The 16,460-nt window shown below is 38.7% G+C and overlaps 1 protein-coding gene across 1 annotated transcript in view; it reads right to left on the reverse strand.

The window, feature by feature from the left end:
• The window catches only part of FAF1 (Fas associated factor 1), a 481,294-nt gene that overhangs the window by 31,906 nt on the left and 432,928 nt on the right, over nt 1–16,460 (reverse strand). The window contains exon 18 of the mRNA XM_082688355.1: nt 9,250–9,465. Within this exon, the coding sequence (XP_082544481.1) occupies nt 9,250–9,465 (216 nt within the window). The remainder of the gene's footprint in view (nt 1–9,249; nt 9,466–16,460) is intronic.

The raw sequence follows: 16,460 nt of genomic DNA on the forward strand, positions 1-16,460 counted from the left end.
GAATATTTACCTTCATAATAGTTTTTGTTTGTTTTCTTTTCTTTTCTTTTCCTTATTTAAATTCAGTTCAGTTAACATATACTATATGATTAATTTCAGAGGTAGAATTTAGTGGTTCATCAGTTGCATATAATACCCAGTGCTGATTACATCAAGTGTCCTCCTTAATGCCATCACCCAGTTACCCATTACTCCACCCACCTCCCCTCCAGCAACCCCCAATTTGTTTCCTAGAGTTAAGAGCCTCTTATACTTTGTCTCCCTCTCTATTTTCATCTTATTTTATTTCTCCTTCCCTTCCTCTATGTTTTTAGGATTAAATGAGATAACACGTATATGGCACTGAGAATAGTGCCTTAATAAATACTATTATTAAAAAAATTTTATTCTGAATGTTTGGCTAATGATCATCGTTACTTTTCATGTGTAGACAGTTTACAAAACACTTTTATATACATTGCCTTATTTATTGCTTCTAATTTATAGGGGAGAAAACTGAGATTGCCTTGTCCAAGGTTGCCCAGCTAACCTTTTGGATTGCCAGTCCAATGTTCCACCTCTATATCACTGCCTTCCCTCTATTCCATCTCCTCAATTATTTCAACAATAGAGACACTTAAAAACCGCGAGTTTCCAGTTTGATTCAGTGTTTAAGGCATTGTTAAGGCATAGGATGCTTATTTCATTACTAAAACTTATAATTTAGAAAATTATATACCCCCCGCACCCAACTCAGGTAGCCTTTTTTTTTTTAATTTCTTTTCAGTGTTCCAGAATAGAAAATTATATATTTCTTTCTTTTTTTTTTTTTTAAGATTTTATCTACTTATTTATTTGACAGAGAGAGATCACAAGTAGGCAGAGAGGCAGGCAGAGAGAGAGAGAGAGAGAGAGGGAAGCAGGCTCCCTGCCGAGCAGAGAGCCGAATGCGGGACTTGATCCCAGGACCCCTGAGCCACCCAGGCACCCAGAAAATTATATATTTCTTAAAGAAAACAAATAACCTGAAGAAATATAAATCACCCTTCCTAGAAGGAGTATTTTCCCCCTTTAATTAGACTGCTAATATACCAGATGAGAGTTTTTAAGACCTATTTAAGTAGCTAAATTATTCTTTTAAATCTTTTGTTACCTTGTTTCTTTTGTTGTAAATATTATGTAAACAGTTTACTAGATGACTTCTACCTATAAAGTCAAGTGTCCTGTGGTCAAAATACTCTAGAGACATCTTTCCTTATAGTATCATTTTTGAAAATAAAGCAACTGAGAGTCTTGGGCTCTAGTCCTCCATCGTCATGAACGGCATGTATGCTCTCAACCAAGCCATGCCACCTCAGGCCCTCACTTTCGCCACCTGTTGACTGACACTAATACCACCTGCCTTGCTACCTCTCCAAGCTGACAAGAAAAGGACTGAGATTACTCTGTAAATGCATTTTGCACCTGGGTACAATCTCTTGGTTTCTTCCAGTCAAGCATTTTTTTGTGGCTTAATGGCGAGATGCATGTGGTGGGGAAGTAATGGGAGGGAGAAGAACTGAGAAGAAGAGGACATAGGTGAGATTGTGTATGCTTTGGTAAAGAGTTTGGACTGTTGCCCACTAGAACCACTGATGCCTTTTAAGCAGGAAGGAGATAAGATATCATCAAATCTATGTTTCAGAAAAATAACTCGAGAGTCAGTAAGTAGGATTGATAGGAGGTGGGGTACACAAGACTGGAGTCAAGGGGAAGAAAGCCATAGATTTAATCCAGCTATGAAGATTTGAGTAGTGGGGACAGTCAGGAAGGAGAGGAAAAGAACAAATTTGAGAGTTTAGAGGCAGACTGATATTGTGACCGACTAGATATTAGTTGTGTTCCATTCCACAATCATTGTTCTTATTCTCTAAATCTTGATCATTTCAGGATATTGGAAAACCTCATATAATTAGATATAGTGATATTAAAATACCTGGAGAAAAAAAAAAAGCTGGAGGGAATGGAGCAAGCTCAGCAGTGGTAACTTTTAACACATATCTCACTGATTATATGCCTCATCTTGCTTTCTCTTAAAAACAAAGCTTTTGAGATATAGATAGTTCAATGGTATTAAAGTTTTTCCTTCTGGATCTTTCTTTCTTTCTTTTAATCAGTCTAATATAAATTGAAAATCAATCCCACTGCAATATTAGAGGCATTAACATACGAAAGTCATTGAAATGTAGAATATTTCAAAAATTGGTGCTTGGGGGCGCCTGGGTGGCTCAGTGGGTTAAAGCCTCTGCCTTCGGCTCAGGTCATGGTCCCAGGGTCCTACGACCAAGCTCCGCATCGGGCTCTCTGCTCAGCGGGGAGCCTGCTTCCCTCTCTCTCTTTGCCTGACTCTCTGCCTACTTGTGATCTCTTTCTGTTAAATAAATAAATAAAAATCTTAAAAAAAAATTGGTGCTTGGAGCTGCAATTTATTGCCTTTATCACATGGTCTCTAATGTTGATTTTCTAGCTTTATTGTCCTACTGCTCTTATTTTATTTATTTATTTTCTACTCTAATTTTAAAGGGGAGCTTTGTAATCTATTAGCAGAGTTTTAAAAGGAGCCAGTGATCTTAAAAAGCACTGGCCATAAGAAAACTTGGGTTTTAGTGTTGGCTCTGCTATTATCATGTGACATAAGTAAAGTGTATCATTTTATCATGCTTTTATTCTTGCATCTGTAAAATGACAGCATTGGCCTTGATATCTCAGAGACTCCTTTTAAATATATTAATGATTCTAATGATACATTATTTTGTCTGGTTTAGAACATTTGGGTATTTTTTTAACTAAATATCCATCATTGCTCTAAAGAAAGAATTCACTGTTATCATGCTTTCTTTAGCTATAAGCCTCTCCTACCTCTCCACTTAAGACAATTATAACAGATACTGCTCACTATGTGGTAGTAGTTTATATTCACTTCTTTCTTTTTTTATTATTTATTTGACAGATCAGAAGTAGTCAGAGAGGCAGGCTGAGAGAGAGAGAGAGGAGGAAGCAGGCTCCCCGCTGAGTGGAGAGCACGACGCGGGGCTCGATCCCAGGACCCTGAGACCATGATCTGAGCCTAAGGCAGAGGCTTTAACCCACTGAGCCACCCCGGCGCCCTTCACTTATTTCTTAACATAACTCTGAGCTAGGTATTACTATTTTCCTTTCAAAGAAAGAAAGGTGAAGAAATAAACATTCAGCATGGCCAAGTAAGTTGCCCAATGTCATACAGCAGGTAACTGATGGAGTGGGATTCAGATATAGGTCTAACTACAACCAAAAGTTTTATTTTTAACTATGTTATTCTGTTTCCACTTACCCAGGATCTCTCTGTGCAAGGCTCAGGTCAAATTCATTTCCTTTGTAATGCCTTCCCTTACCACTGCAGGCTAAAATTACCTGTCCTTCCAACTATGGGTATAATTTGTAATGTAATTTGCTTTAAATGTGTTTTCACTAGAATGTGAACTCTTCAAGGTCAGTAACAATTTCTTTTATTTCTGTATCATTAGCGTTACATGGAGTTTGGCAGAGTGGCTGCTCAGCAAATGTTCTGCCATATGGAAGAACAAATACATGAATGAAATGCAAATTGAACTACTTATCTTTCCTTATGAGGCAAATTGGATATCCTTGTGTTATCGATAAAGTCAAACATCATCCAACAGTAGTTTGTGGATACAGACTCTAAGTTCTACAAGGGTAAGAACTATGTCACTTTTCTCACCACTATGTTCCCACTGCTGATCTTAGTGCTTAATGTAATAAAGGTGGATGGGTGACAGAGGAAGGAATCCACATACTCTAAATTTGTAAGGCTTTCCCCCCAGTTAATTTAAACAAACACTTAAGGAGGGCCTTTCACTCTGAAAAACCCTGCTGGAAGCTTGTTTATACATTTCCTTTAAACATAGATGGAGAAAGAAAAAAATGATAAGCTATCATTATGGGGCAGGGATTAGAAAGCAGGAGAAAAATACAAATATATTCATTACTTTTAGAATAAAAAATGTCTGATATTGTATTTTGGAATGCATACATGTTTGTCTTCTTGGGGGTTCACATCTACAGATCTGGAGGAAGAAATATTCTCGTGGGAAGAATGAGGGCTGTGTGATTACACATAAGTGACAAGACACACAGGGTACTCACTGGTTCTAAGGCTAATCTGCCATTACCATCCTCCTTCCCCAGTACTCCCCATTCATGTTATAAACAGAACACCACACCTTCCAGTTGCAGGTAGAGCTTCTCTGAGTGATGTGCATAGGAGTAGGCAAAAGAAGGAAAACATAGGAAAGGGGAAAGAGTTGTAGGATAAAAAGATAAGAAGGAGGGAAGAGTAGAAAGAAGGGAAGTGAATAAAAAGGATAAAATGGGACTAGAAAGAAGGGGAGGGGTGGGAAAGAAGAAGGGAAAAGGGAAAAGGAAGGTTGGGGTAAGTTATTAACAACCTCACACGGACTGAATGGCACTGGGCCAGTGCCCAGTAGGTCCAAAGGGGAACCAAGAAGCTGGCAGGGGCCCCTTGCTCTGACTCAGAGGCAGTGGGGAGTAGTAGTAGGGGTCAGGATCATTCCTCAACTTAAGGACTCAACTACTTCAATACCAACTACCTCTCAATGCCCAAGTGGGCAAATGGGCCACTGATGTTCACATGGCTCTAACATATCCAAGAGGTAGAGCTTAATGGCCAAAGCTTGGAGCACCAGGGTGGTTCAGTTGGTTAAGCATCTGCCTTTGGCTCAGGTCATAATCCCAGAGTTCCAGGAACAAGCCCCACATCAGGCTCCATATTCAGTGGGGAGTCTGCTTCTCCTTTTCTCTCTGCCCCTCTCCCCCTGCTTGTGTGCAAGCGCTCTCTCTCAAATAAATCAAATCTTTGCTTCAAAAAATGGCCAAAGCTCTGGTAGTGAACATTACTTCTCTTGGTAACTGTTATTAGCAAAACAGACAGCAAAACAACAAAAATCAAGTAACTCAATGTTCCCAGCACCTTGACAATCAGCTTTTCTGAGGAAGGTCTGTGTCTGCTTCTATTCTGGTCATCCTACAGTGCTCAGTTCAGTGGTATACCCAACAGACATTTAGTAAATAGTTGGACAGCTGGAAAATCTTAACATGAAGTATTGTTTTGATTGGGGGTGGGGGTGCAGAAGAATGTTTACTATGTCCTATGCTGAGAAATCAGTCTCTGCTTTGAGAAAAGGTTGAAGACACAATAAGACTCCCGGAGTTAAGTCTTGTTATTTGTTATTAAAGAGGCAAGGTCTTAAGATGTGCCTTTTAACAGTCTTTAGTTTGGTTGTAATTTAAGATGACTTTTGCAAATTAGATCCTAATCCTTGCAGACACAGATGGCTGTTACAGAATAGCCTTGCAAAAACACTAGTCATTTGACTTGAAAGAGTATTCAGACAAGGATGAAGGGCCATTAACTCTCACCCTACCCCTGGCTCTAGGAGGTCTAAGGAATCCTGGGTGGGCTTTAGGTCTGGGTCTAGAATCTGGGTGGGCCTAGGGCTTCTTTCCTCATTTGGAACAGTTTCCCTAGGTCACTCTGGAATCAGGGATTTAGGTCAGACTGGAGAGCATTACCATTTGAAAACAGTAACTAAATGCTTATGTGTGAGGTACCAAGCTGGGAACTTCAGGGGAGGTAGACATGAACATAATATGGCCAGCCTTTGTAAAAAAAAATTTAGAACAGGACTGCTATGAGAGAGGAATATACAAACTGCAATGGGTACTTAGGTGAGGAGCTTGGGAGAAGGGGAGGGCTTCTGAAAGAGGATGACATTTGAGCTAGTCATTAAAAGATGAGGTCAAACAGGCCAGGAAAAGTGGGGAGGGTGGATATTCAAGGATGAGAGAACACAGTTCCAGAGCACAGAGGCATGAGAGTCTCTTGTGTCTTCCATGAATAGTGAACAATCTCTTTTCTCCTGGTGATAGAAATATGTAATGAGAGGCAGAACTTAAAGTGGGAAAGGGAGGTATGGATCAGATTGTGAAGAGTTTTTGAAAACATTCTCAGCGGTCTATCCTTATCCTAAGGTTATAAGGAACTATTACGAGTTTTTAAACAAGAAAGGGAATGATCAGAATGGGACTTTAGAAAAATAACTCAGCGCAGATAAAATCAGGTTGACCAAGGACCATAAAATGGATCTGTAATGGATATCAGGAAGCTTTTGATTCTTCCTAGAGAATCAAGCCTCTGGTTAGACTTTTCCTCTAGGAAACTGGGACAAACATGATCTAAACTGGCCTTAAAGTAGAAACAGGATAGGGATGAAAGGGACACTTGGAGAAGAGACTGTTAACTGGATTGAATAGTGTTCTTCAGCAGAGTAAAGGGTGAATGATTGAGATTTATTTATTTTTTTTTTAAAGATTTTATTTATTTATTTGTCAGAGAGAGAGCGAGCGAGAGCGAGCACAGGCAGACAAAGTGGAAGGCAGAGTCAGAGGGAGAAGCAGGCTCCCTGCGGAGCAAGGAGCCCGATGTGGGACTCGATCCCAGGACGCTGGGATCATGACCTGAGCTGAAGGCAGTTGCTTAACCAACTGAGCCACCCAGGCGTCCCAATGATTGAGATTTAAATCAAGAGTGCATTTTCTCTAAGACTAGGTCACTGACCCTCCATTTAGGGCAAATTCACAGTGAACACAGTCTGCACTGAAAAGGCTGAGTGTTGGGTCGGTAGAACTTTAGGTGGGCAGGAAGCAGGCCCAAGAGCCTTCTGCATTTCACTTCACAGTTCCCTTATTTATTTGTGGCAGCAACTTATAGCCTACATTTCTACCTTGTGGGAAGAGATCATTAATACTGACCATAAAATCCAGCTTCTTTAGAGCTTGTTCCCCTCACCCTACCTCCAGTAATCAGGTTTAAAAATTAATTTAAAAGAAAATGAAGTTTAATTATAAAAGCCAACAAAGTCCCTTAGATTCCATCACTTCTAGTACTTTCATTTCCAAATGAAAGGCCCAGAAGCCGAGTGAGAGAGCCTTAAAACCAAGGGTTGTGATCTTAGAAGTTCTCAAGAACTTCTGATTTTTTTTCACAAGAGAAAAAAAATTTATAACTACATATGACAAAGGATATTAGCTAGACTTATTGTAGCAATCATTTTGCAGTGTTCACAAATATTGAATTAGGTTGTACACTTGAAACCAATATAAAGTTATATGTTAATTATACTTAAATTTAACAAACAAACAAACCAAGAATTGGGAGAGACTAAGTTAACTAAGTTAGCTCCTAAATTTTATAAGTTCTTTAAGAGAGATGTTCATCATAGATTCATCACAGAACAGTAAGTAGGAGAACCAGGGTGATATTGAACCCTTTGTTGGTGCTCTTTGCTAAGTAGTTATACATTTATAGTTTAACTTCAGTGTCAGAATTAGTTTCTTACCTGGCTATGCAGTACACAAAGCATGTACACACGTGTGTTCCCTGGACATGTCTCTGTGTGTTATATATGAACAAAGAGGAAGAGCTTGGCGCAGTAGGTGGGGCTAGCGAGAGAGGAGCCAATGGCAGCACCTCTGGTCCATTCTAGTTTCCTTGGCTTAGACATAAGTAGTAGGATCCTCATCCCACCTAGGAATTTTGTGGCTGAGTGGTAGGGCTAGACATATACTGCCGGTTTCTGTCTCTGCTCTGCAAATCTGACAGCCACTGTGAGGGACTAAGATGAACCTTAATCAAATTCTTGGTTTTGTGTTTTAGATGAAGTCTAAGTTAGTAGATCTCATAATTATTAGATCAAAATGGAATCACAGAATATTAATATTTACTGTGTATCTTAGAGGTAAGCTAGTCTAAGCTCCATCCCTCTTAAAGTAGGAACACTGGGAATGAATCCTTCTCTATATAAGTCCCATATTGCTGAAAAGGGATCAGCATTTTCCTGTCATTGGTTATGTCCAATGACAGGAAAACCACTACTTCACAACACAAGATATTCATTCCCTCCTTAGAAAATACTTTCTTATATTGGGCCAAAATTGCCTCCTGTAACTTTCAAATCATTGGTCTCAGTTCTCTGTCCTTAGAAACTCACAAAGTAAGATCCCTCTTTTTCATGGAAGGCCTTCAAGTAGCTGAAGACAACAATCAAGTATCCCATGGCTTTTCCATCTTTAGAGGAAATGTTCTTCAAATGATATGATTCCCAGTTCCCTCATCTTCCCATTAGCCCTGCTGTGGACACACTCTTCTTTTCTTCAGGTGTTAGCATGGAGTCTAAGGCCTCTTTGTGGGCAAATTTATCTTAGTACATAGTTGAATAGAACCATTAAGTTATCTTCTTGTTGGGATTATACCTGTTTTGTTAGCAGCCACAACACAATAATGTATTTTCAGCTCAATTCAAACATAATCTCTGATAATGTGTGGTCTTTCCATCCCAAATGTGAGTAATTCTCTAAATCTAATATGGGAATCTCTCTCTTTCTATCTCTAAATATTTCTGTAAAATTCCTATAGGTTCATTTTTGTTTATTGTTTCAGTACTTTAAGGTTTTCATGAATCTTATTTTTCATAATCCATAAATCTGATAAAGTCTTCATATAAGGTCCAATAAGCATGGTGAGTAATAAAGGATTAAATACAGAACCTCTTGGTTTCCTCTAGGGAGAGGATAATCACTTAGTCAACACTTTTTGGATACCATCATTTAATCAGCAATGAAACTACCTAACTATAGATTTACATCTTTCTACTTTGCCCCAGGACACTATTAGAGACCATCAAATACCTTGCTGAAATACAGAAATACAGTGAATATAGGTCACCCTCTATGACTTTCCAGGATAGTAAGAACTATCAAATCACAAAATACTCTTGGTTTAGCATGACTTAGTAATCACTGACCCTAACTGAACTGTTAAGCTGTTAAGCACATAATTCTCAGATCTACTCTGAGGTGTATAGAGATGAGGTCTTGGGAGAGCTTATATGGATGCTGGAATAGGGGAAACAGCTAGGAAGGAAGAAAGACCTAGAACCTAATTTCTTCTATAGGCTCCTGGGCACAAGTCTGTCGGCCTGGGTACATACCTTCTCTGAAGGCCGAGGAGAAAATGGTGTGCAAAACAAAATACTCCTAGGTGTGTGATCTTGTAGTAGGCTGTACCATGGGAATTTTCTTGGGCTACGTTGTCCAGCCCTAATAATGGGATATCTCCCACTGGACACATTTCCTAAAACCGGCATATGAACTTACGTCTCTTCTAGGAAAGGTACTCAGCAACTTGAACTCATCCCATGGATATCCTTTGGAAGCTACAAAATCAAAGACAATCTGGAGCTTATTGCTGGCCAGGAACCGCCGCTCAAGGAACTCTCCACTGGGGGTCCGAATCCGCAGTTTGCTCACGGGTTCAGCATTTTCTTCCTTTGGCTCTGGAGGCAGGGCCTGCTCTAAGGAGAGCCGGATGGCCTAAAGAAGGCAAAAACCAGGTGTCAAAGTGTATGATAGGACTGTGGGAAGTGGGGGAAGGGAGAGCCAAGAAGAAAGCTGCTGCTTTGTATTAGCTCATTGAGTCCATTTATTAACCGAGCCTGATGCTTGATAATAGAATCATGTTTTTCATATTCTTAATATTAGCTCAATAAGCAATTAATTAAAATAAGTCCCACCTTGATGACATGTATTATTAAAATGATAGATAATCATATAGGAAAGAAATGTAATTTAATTGTTTTTACTGAAGCGCTCAGTTGTTTGTGATTTAGGAAAGAAGTATCAAATACCCAACTGCTTCCTTTCTAGTGTATGAATTAAGGCTATTAGAAACCTTTACAAAAGACAGACATGTAAATAATGTATTTGAAAAACATACATTTTCCAAGTCAAAATAACTAAAGAGTTTGTAGAATACTAAATATTTTATTAACATCAAAATGGAGTGGAGAGATTCACTTGGGGTGATGAAAAACTTTGGAAATCGTGGTGATGGCTGCATGACATTATGAATATAATTAATGCCCCTGAATTGTACACTTAAAAATAGTTACAAAGGCAAATTTCTGTTATAGATATATATGTTGCTACAATAAAAAGAAGTGGTGGAATGGAATGGAGAGAAATTAAAATATCAGGTTTATTGGAGGTAGGAGAACATAGTCCTAGTTCCAGCCTTGTCACTAACTTGCTATGGGATTTGGTCAAATCCAGATTTCTGGATCTAGAGATGGCCCAAACCTTCATTTCACAGGTAAGAATACCTCAAATAGGTGGAGTATACTGTTGAGAGATCTCATGGCTAGAGTTCCTAGTTCTCGACCTATAATATTGCATAATTTCACATTCATGATACATTCCATTGAATACTCCACTAGAAGTTAGAAGGTCTCTGATGTAGGAATCTATGGCAGAAACTCATGAAAACCTTTTTGTTTCCAGTACCTCAAGAGGCTCCTTAGGTAAGTAAGTCTGGTATTGGCATGCTCATTCTCAGTTATATTCTTGCCTGGTTACTTTGACATTTTCATGTTCCCAATTTGTCATCAACAGAAAAACAAAATATTCCCTCAGTTGATCTACAACTATTTTTTAAAATTTACTTATTTATTTGAGAAAGAGAAAGAGAGAGAGAACAAGCATAAGCAGGGGTAGGAGCAGAGGGAGAGGGACAAGCAGACTCTGTGCTGAGCACAGAACCTGATATGGGGCTTGATCCCATGACTCTGAGATCACGACTTGAGCTGAAATCAAGAGTTGGAGGCTTAAATGACTGAACCACACACGCATCCAAATCTACAACTATTATAATCATGTAACATGAGTGAGAGAAATTGGATTTCTGTTTTCTAAAAACTTAACAGCAATTTTCAAAGTTGGTGTCACTCTTCCAACTGGGGAAAAATATTTAAGAAATTATACTAAACAATTCTTGGGCCAAGAAGAACTATAAATAAAGGATACAGAATATCTAGAAAACAATGATTATTGAAACACATCATGTTGAAAATCATGGGATTCACCCAAAGCAGTGTTTAGAGGAAATTCATAGCTTTAAAATTCTTATATTATTGGAAAAGAACAAACAAGAACAGGCTCAGTCAGTAGAGCATATGACCCTTGATCTCAGGGTCATGAATTCAAGCCCCACATTGGGTGTAGACCTTACTTTGGTGGGGAGGGAAACGAAGAATCAGACTAAAAAACTAGGGGGAAAAAAACAATAAAAGAGGTAGGGAGGGGCATCTGGGTGGCTCAGTGGGTTAAGCCTCTGCCTTTGGCTCGAGTCATGATCCCAGGGTCCTGGGATTGAGCCCCGCATCGGGCTCTCTGCTCCGCAGGGAACCTGCTTCCTCCTCTCTGCTTGCCTCTCTGCCTACTTGCAATCTCTGTCTGCAAAATAAATAAGTCTTAACAAAAAAAATAGGTGGGGAAAAAAGCTTAGAAGAAAATAATTAGAGACGCCTGGGTGGCTCAGTTAGTTAAGCATCTGCCTTTGGCTCAGGTCATGATCCCAGGGTACTGGGATCGGACCCCACATTGGGCTCCCTGCTCAGTGGGGAGTCTGCTTCTTCCTCTGCCCCCTTATCCCCTTAAATGTATTTAAAATAAACAGAGAAACAATGTTTGCTCAGACAACAGTACCAATAAGAAAGTAACTCTATGTCATTCAGGATAATTTGGTTGGCTGTAATACTTAAGTATTTGTAAAAAAAAAAAAACAAAACCCACTAAGAATTTCTGCAGTGTATAGTAAAAGCTATGACTCTCAAGTAATTTTCCTTCTTGAGGCACGGATAATACCACCTACTTAGGGAACTATAAAAGATGGGAATCACATATATGACATATGTGAAGTTTCCAGTGTAGTGTGTGATACATAATAGGCTTCAGTGAATGCTTGCTTGGGGTTGCACTGGTTAAATAGTCCTATAATCTCATTTTTATATGGGGAAGTTGAGGCCAAGAAATGGTGACATAAGAAATTTAATCCAAAAATCAGAATAATAGGAAGTTAAACCAGTTATTTTTGCCCTTCCCTCCTTTCTTCCTTGGATAGCATGAGTAGAAATTTATCTAATATTGGTGTTTTGGTCAGCAATGAGTTTCAGATGAATATTTTCAAATATTAAACTATTTTAGTAGCACTGTCATATATTAATAACCCAATGAATAGATAAGCCTGTGTTTATCAAAATTAAATTCCAGTTGTACTATGTCTATTACAGCATTCTCTACACTGTACATGGTTATTTAATGTCTGGCTTTCCCACTAGCTTGTAGCCTCTGGAAGACTGGAAACATGTCTTCTTATTCCAAGAGTAATGCATGGCACAAAATAGATACTCAATATGTATTTGATAAGAGAAGGAATAAACTAAAATGTTAACTGAAATTACATGCAGAAATGTTCAGTACAGTGATAAGCACACAGCTGGTGCTAAATAAATGTTAAAAGAATCTGATTCTCATGGGCTCTATCTCTAGTAACCAAGAACTAATCACTCCTTTCTCTGAGGTTTGACTTCCTCCAGCATCAACTTTCAGATTAATTTTCTACATACATGTCCTTTAAGGGCTAACCAAGAGTTGCTTGTAGGGATAAACAACCTCTGTGGATTAGAGTTGTGTACATTTTCAAAACTATTAAGTGGTATCATTTGACTATTTTTTTCAAAGAGTTATTTATTTGAGAGAGAGAGAGAGAGGGAGAGCATGTGAGCGGGAGGGGCAGAGCGCAAGGGAGAGAGAATCTCAAGCAGATTCCATGCTCAGTGTGGAACTGGGTGCAGGGCTCAATCTCCTGACCCTGAGATTAAGACCTGAGGTGAAACTAAGAGCTGGACGCTTAAAAGACTGTACCAACTGAGCAGGCACCCTTCATTTGACTATTTTTTAACACCATGGTTCTTTAAAAGTATGTCTTTGATGGCCGACACATGAAAAGATGCTTATTATCACTTACCATCAGGAAAATACAAATCAAAATTACAATGAGATATTACCTTATATCTGTCAAAATGGCTAAAATCAATAACACAAGAAACAACAGGTACTGGCAAGGATGTGGAAAAAAGGAACCCTCTTGCACTGCTGGGTGGGAATATAAACTGATGCAGCCACTCTGGAAAACAGTATGGCGGCTCCTCATAAAGTTAGAAACAGAACTACCCTACAATCCAGCAATTGCACTACTGGGTATTTACCCAAAGAATACAAAAACACTAAATCAAAGAGATACATATACCCCTATGTTGATTTATTTAGTTTAAATATTTTATTTATTTATTAGACAGAGAGTGAGAGCACAAGTAGGGTAAGCAGCAGAAGGAGAGGGAGAATCAGGCTTCCTGCTGAGCATAGCCTGACACAGGGCTTGATCCCAGGACCTTGGGATCATGAGTAGAGCTCAACACAGACACTTAATCAGCTGAGCCACCCAGGCACCCTACCCCCATGTTTATACAGAAGCATTATTTACAATAGCCAAGATATGGAAGTAGTCCATGTATCCATCAATTGAAGAATGGATAAAGAAGAGGTGGTATATACAATGGAATATTATTCAGCCATAAAAAAGAATGAAATCCTGCCATTTGCAACAACATGGATGGAGCTATACAGTATAATGCTAAGTGAAATAAGTCAGTCAGAGAAAGACAAATACAATATAGTTTCACACATTTGTGGAGTTTAAGAAATAAAACCAATGAGCAAAGGAGAAAAATGAGAGAGAGAAAGATACAAACCAAGAAACAGACTTGTAATGATTGAGAACAAACTGATGGTTACCAGGGAGGAGGTGCTAGGGGATGAGTGAAATAGGTGATGGGGATTAAGGAGTGCTCTTATCAGGATGAGCACTGGGTGATGTATGGAATCACTGGATCACTATATTGTACATTTGAAACTAATATAATACTATAGGTTAAATGGAATTAAAATAAAAACTTAAAAAATACTATGTCTTTGAGATTAAAAAATATTTTTCCTGATTATAAAAATAATGTATATAATCATTGCAAAAATAAAGAAGAAAAGCATTACAAGACAGGAAACATGTGTTGGAGAGGATGTGGAGAAAGGGGAACCCTCCTACACTGTTCGTGGGAATGCAAGTTGGTGCAGCCACTTTGGAGAACAGTGTGGAGATTCCTCAAGAAATTAAAAATAGAGCTTCCCTATGATCCTGCAATTGCACTACTGGGTATTTACCTCAAAGATACAGATGTAGTGAAAAGAAGGGCCATATGTACCCCAATGTTTATAGCAGCAATGGCCACGGTCGCCAAACTGTGGAAAGAACCAAGATGCCCTTCAACGGACGAATAGATAAGGAAGATGTGGCCCATATACACTATGGAGTATTATGCCTCCATCAGAAAGGATGAATACCCAACTTTTCTAGCAACATGGACTGGACTGGAAAAGATTATGCTGAGTGAAATAAAGTCAAGCAGAGAGAGTCAATTATCATATGGTTTCACTTATTTGTGGAGCATAACAAATAGCACGGAGGACAAGGGGAGATGGAGAGGAGAAGGGAGTTGAGGGAAATTGGAAGGGGAGGTGAACCATGAGAGGCTATGTACCCTGAAAAACAATCTGAGGGTTTTGAAGGGGCGGGGGGTGGGAGGTTGGGGGAACCAGGTGGTGGGTATTAGAGAGGGCACGGATTGCATGGAGCACTGGGTGTGATGCAAAAACAATGAATACTGTTACGCTGAAAAAAATAAATTAATTTTAAAAAATTAAAAAAAAAAAAGGAAAGCATTACAATTAATTTCCATATTCAGGGGCGCCTGGGTGGCTCAGATGGTTAAGTGTGTGCCTTTGGTTCAGGTCATGATCCCAAGGTCCTGGATTGAGCCCTGCATCAGGCTCCCCACTCAGTGGGGAGTCTGCTTCTGCCTCTCCCTCTGCCCCTCCACCTTCTCAAAAAAATAAATAAAATCTTAAAAAAATTAATTTCCATATTCACCATCAAGAGATAGCCACAGCTATCACTTGAGTGTTTACATCTATTGATTTTTTTAACCATTTTTAAGTGTACAATTTAGTGGCCTTAAGTACGTTCACAATGTTGTATTACTATCACCACCATTTATTTATATTAATATAAATACACAAAAATATATACTATATTATAGTATATATACTATATTACTACATTTATATTATATTACTATCACCACCATTTTTTCTAAAACTTTTTCATCATCACACTCTTCATCAATTTTTGTGTATACTTTAATATAAATATATCTATTTTAAGCTTTTTTAAACAAAACTTGAATCATTATTATATTGTACAATGCTTTATCTTTTGTCCAAAGTCATGTATTTTGTCATTGTTTTAAAGTTTTTATTGAAATATAACATGGATATGAAAAAGTGCATTGTATAGAGATAGTGTGCAACAGTGTACAACTTGATAAATTTTCAGAAGTGAACATACCTATTTAAGTGGCACCCTGATCAAGCATCTCAGAAGTCCTTTTGTCCCCTTCCTAAAAATTATCTTCCTTAATCACTATCCTGACTTCTAATACTGCAGTTTAAAAAACTTAAATAATCAAATGTGATGTATGGCTAGGAATTAGGCTTTGGCGATGACAGAGGTTCAAATCTTGGCTATTAGGCATATGACAATCTTTATGAACTTCAGTTAACCCATATAAAGAAATAGGGCTGATAATACCTTTTTCGAAAAGGTTTTAGTATGAAGTGCAATAATGTTGGGGCACCTGGGTGGCTCAGTGGGTTAAGCTGCTGCCTTCAGCTCAGGTCATGATCAGGGTCCTGGGATCGAGTCCTGCATCAGGCTCTCTGCTCAACAGGTAGCCTGCTTCCCCCCCTCTCTCTCTCTGCCTGCCTCTCCATCTACTTGTGATCTCTGTCAAATAAATAAATAAAATCTTTAAAAAAAAAAGAAGTGCAATAATGTTTATAAAATACTTAGCAAGTGATGACACATGGCCAGCACTCAGTGAGTCCCTAGCAATGGAACCTCATGATGTAATACTGTGCTCAACAGATGACAGTTGTTGTTGGTGTTGTTATCATTATTATAATCCCTCTGCTCCTACTTTAAATCAGAACTTAATGTGATATTTCCTGGTTTCTCCTCCTGTTCTCCCCTTAATCCACCTGTCTGCTTGCTTTCTATTTTGACATTTCCCTGCACAGTATAACAACAGATGCTACATTATTGTCTGAACTCAACCAATTATACTACAGAAGAATAAACAACAGTAGCTCATTACCACACTCATTGTGCAGACAATATCTGCTTCCTCAATGCACCCACTCTCTAGGGCTTTTCCCCAGAATGGAAACAGACCTCAGATATCCCACACCAGTGGTCCCAATGTGGAAAACAATGAAGAGATATTAGGTAAGTTGGCAACCTTGGGATCTGAATACCCAAGTTTGACTGGCAAAAAAGAACAAACATACATCAGTAGCTC

Source organism: Mustela nivalis, assembly GCF_964662115.1.
Source record: "Mustela nivalis genome assembly, chromosome: 10".
NCBI classification, from domain to species: Eukaryota; Metazoa; Chordata; class Mammalia; order Carnivora; family Mustelidae; genus Mustela; species Mustela nivalis.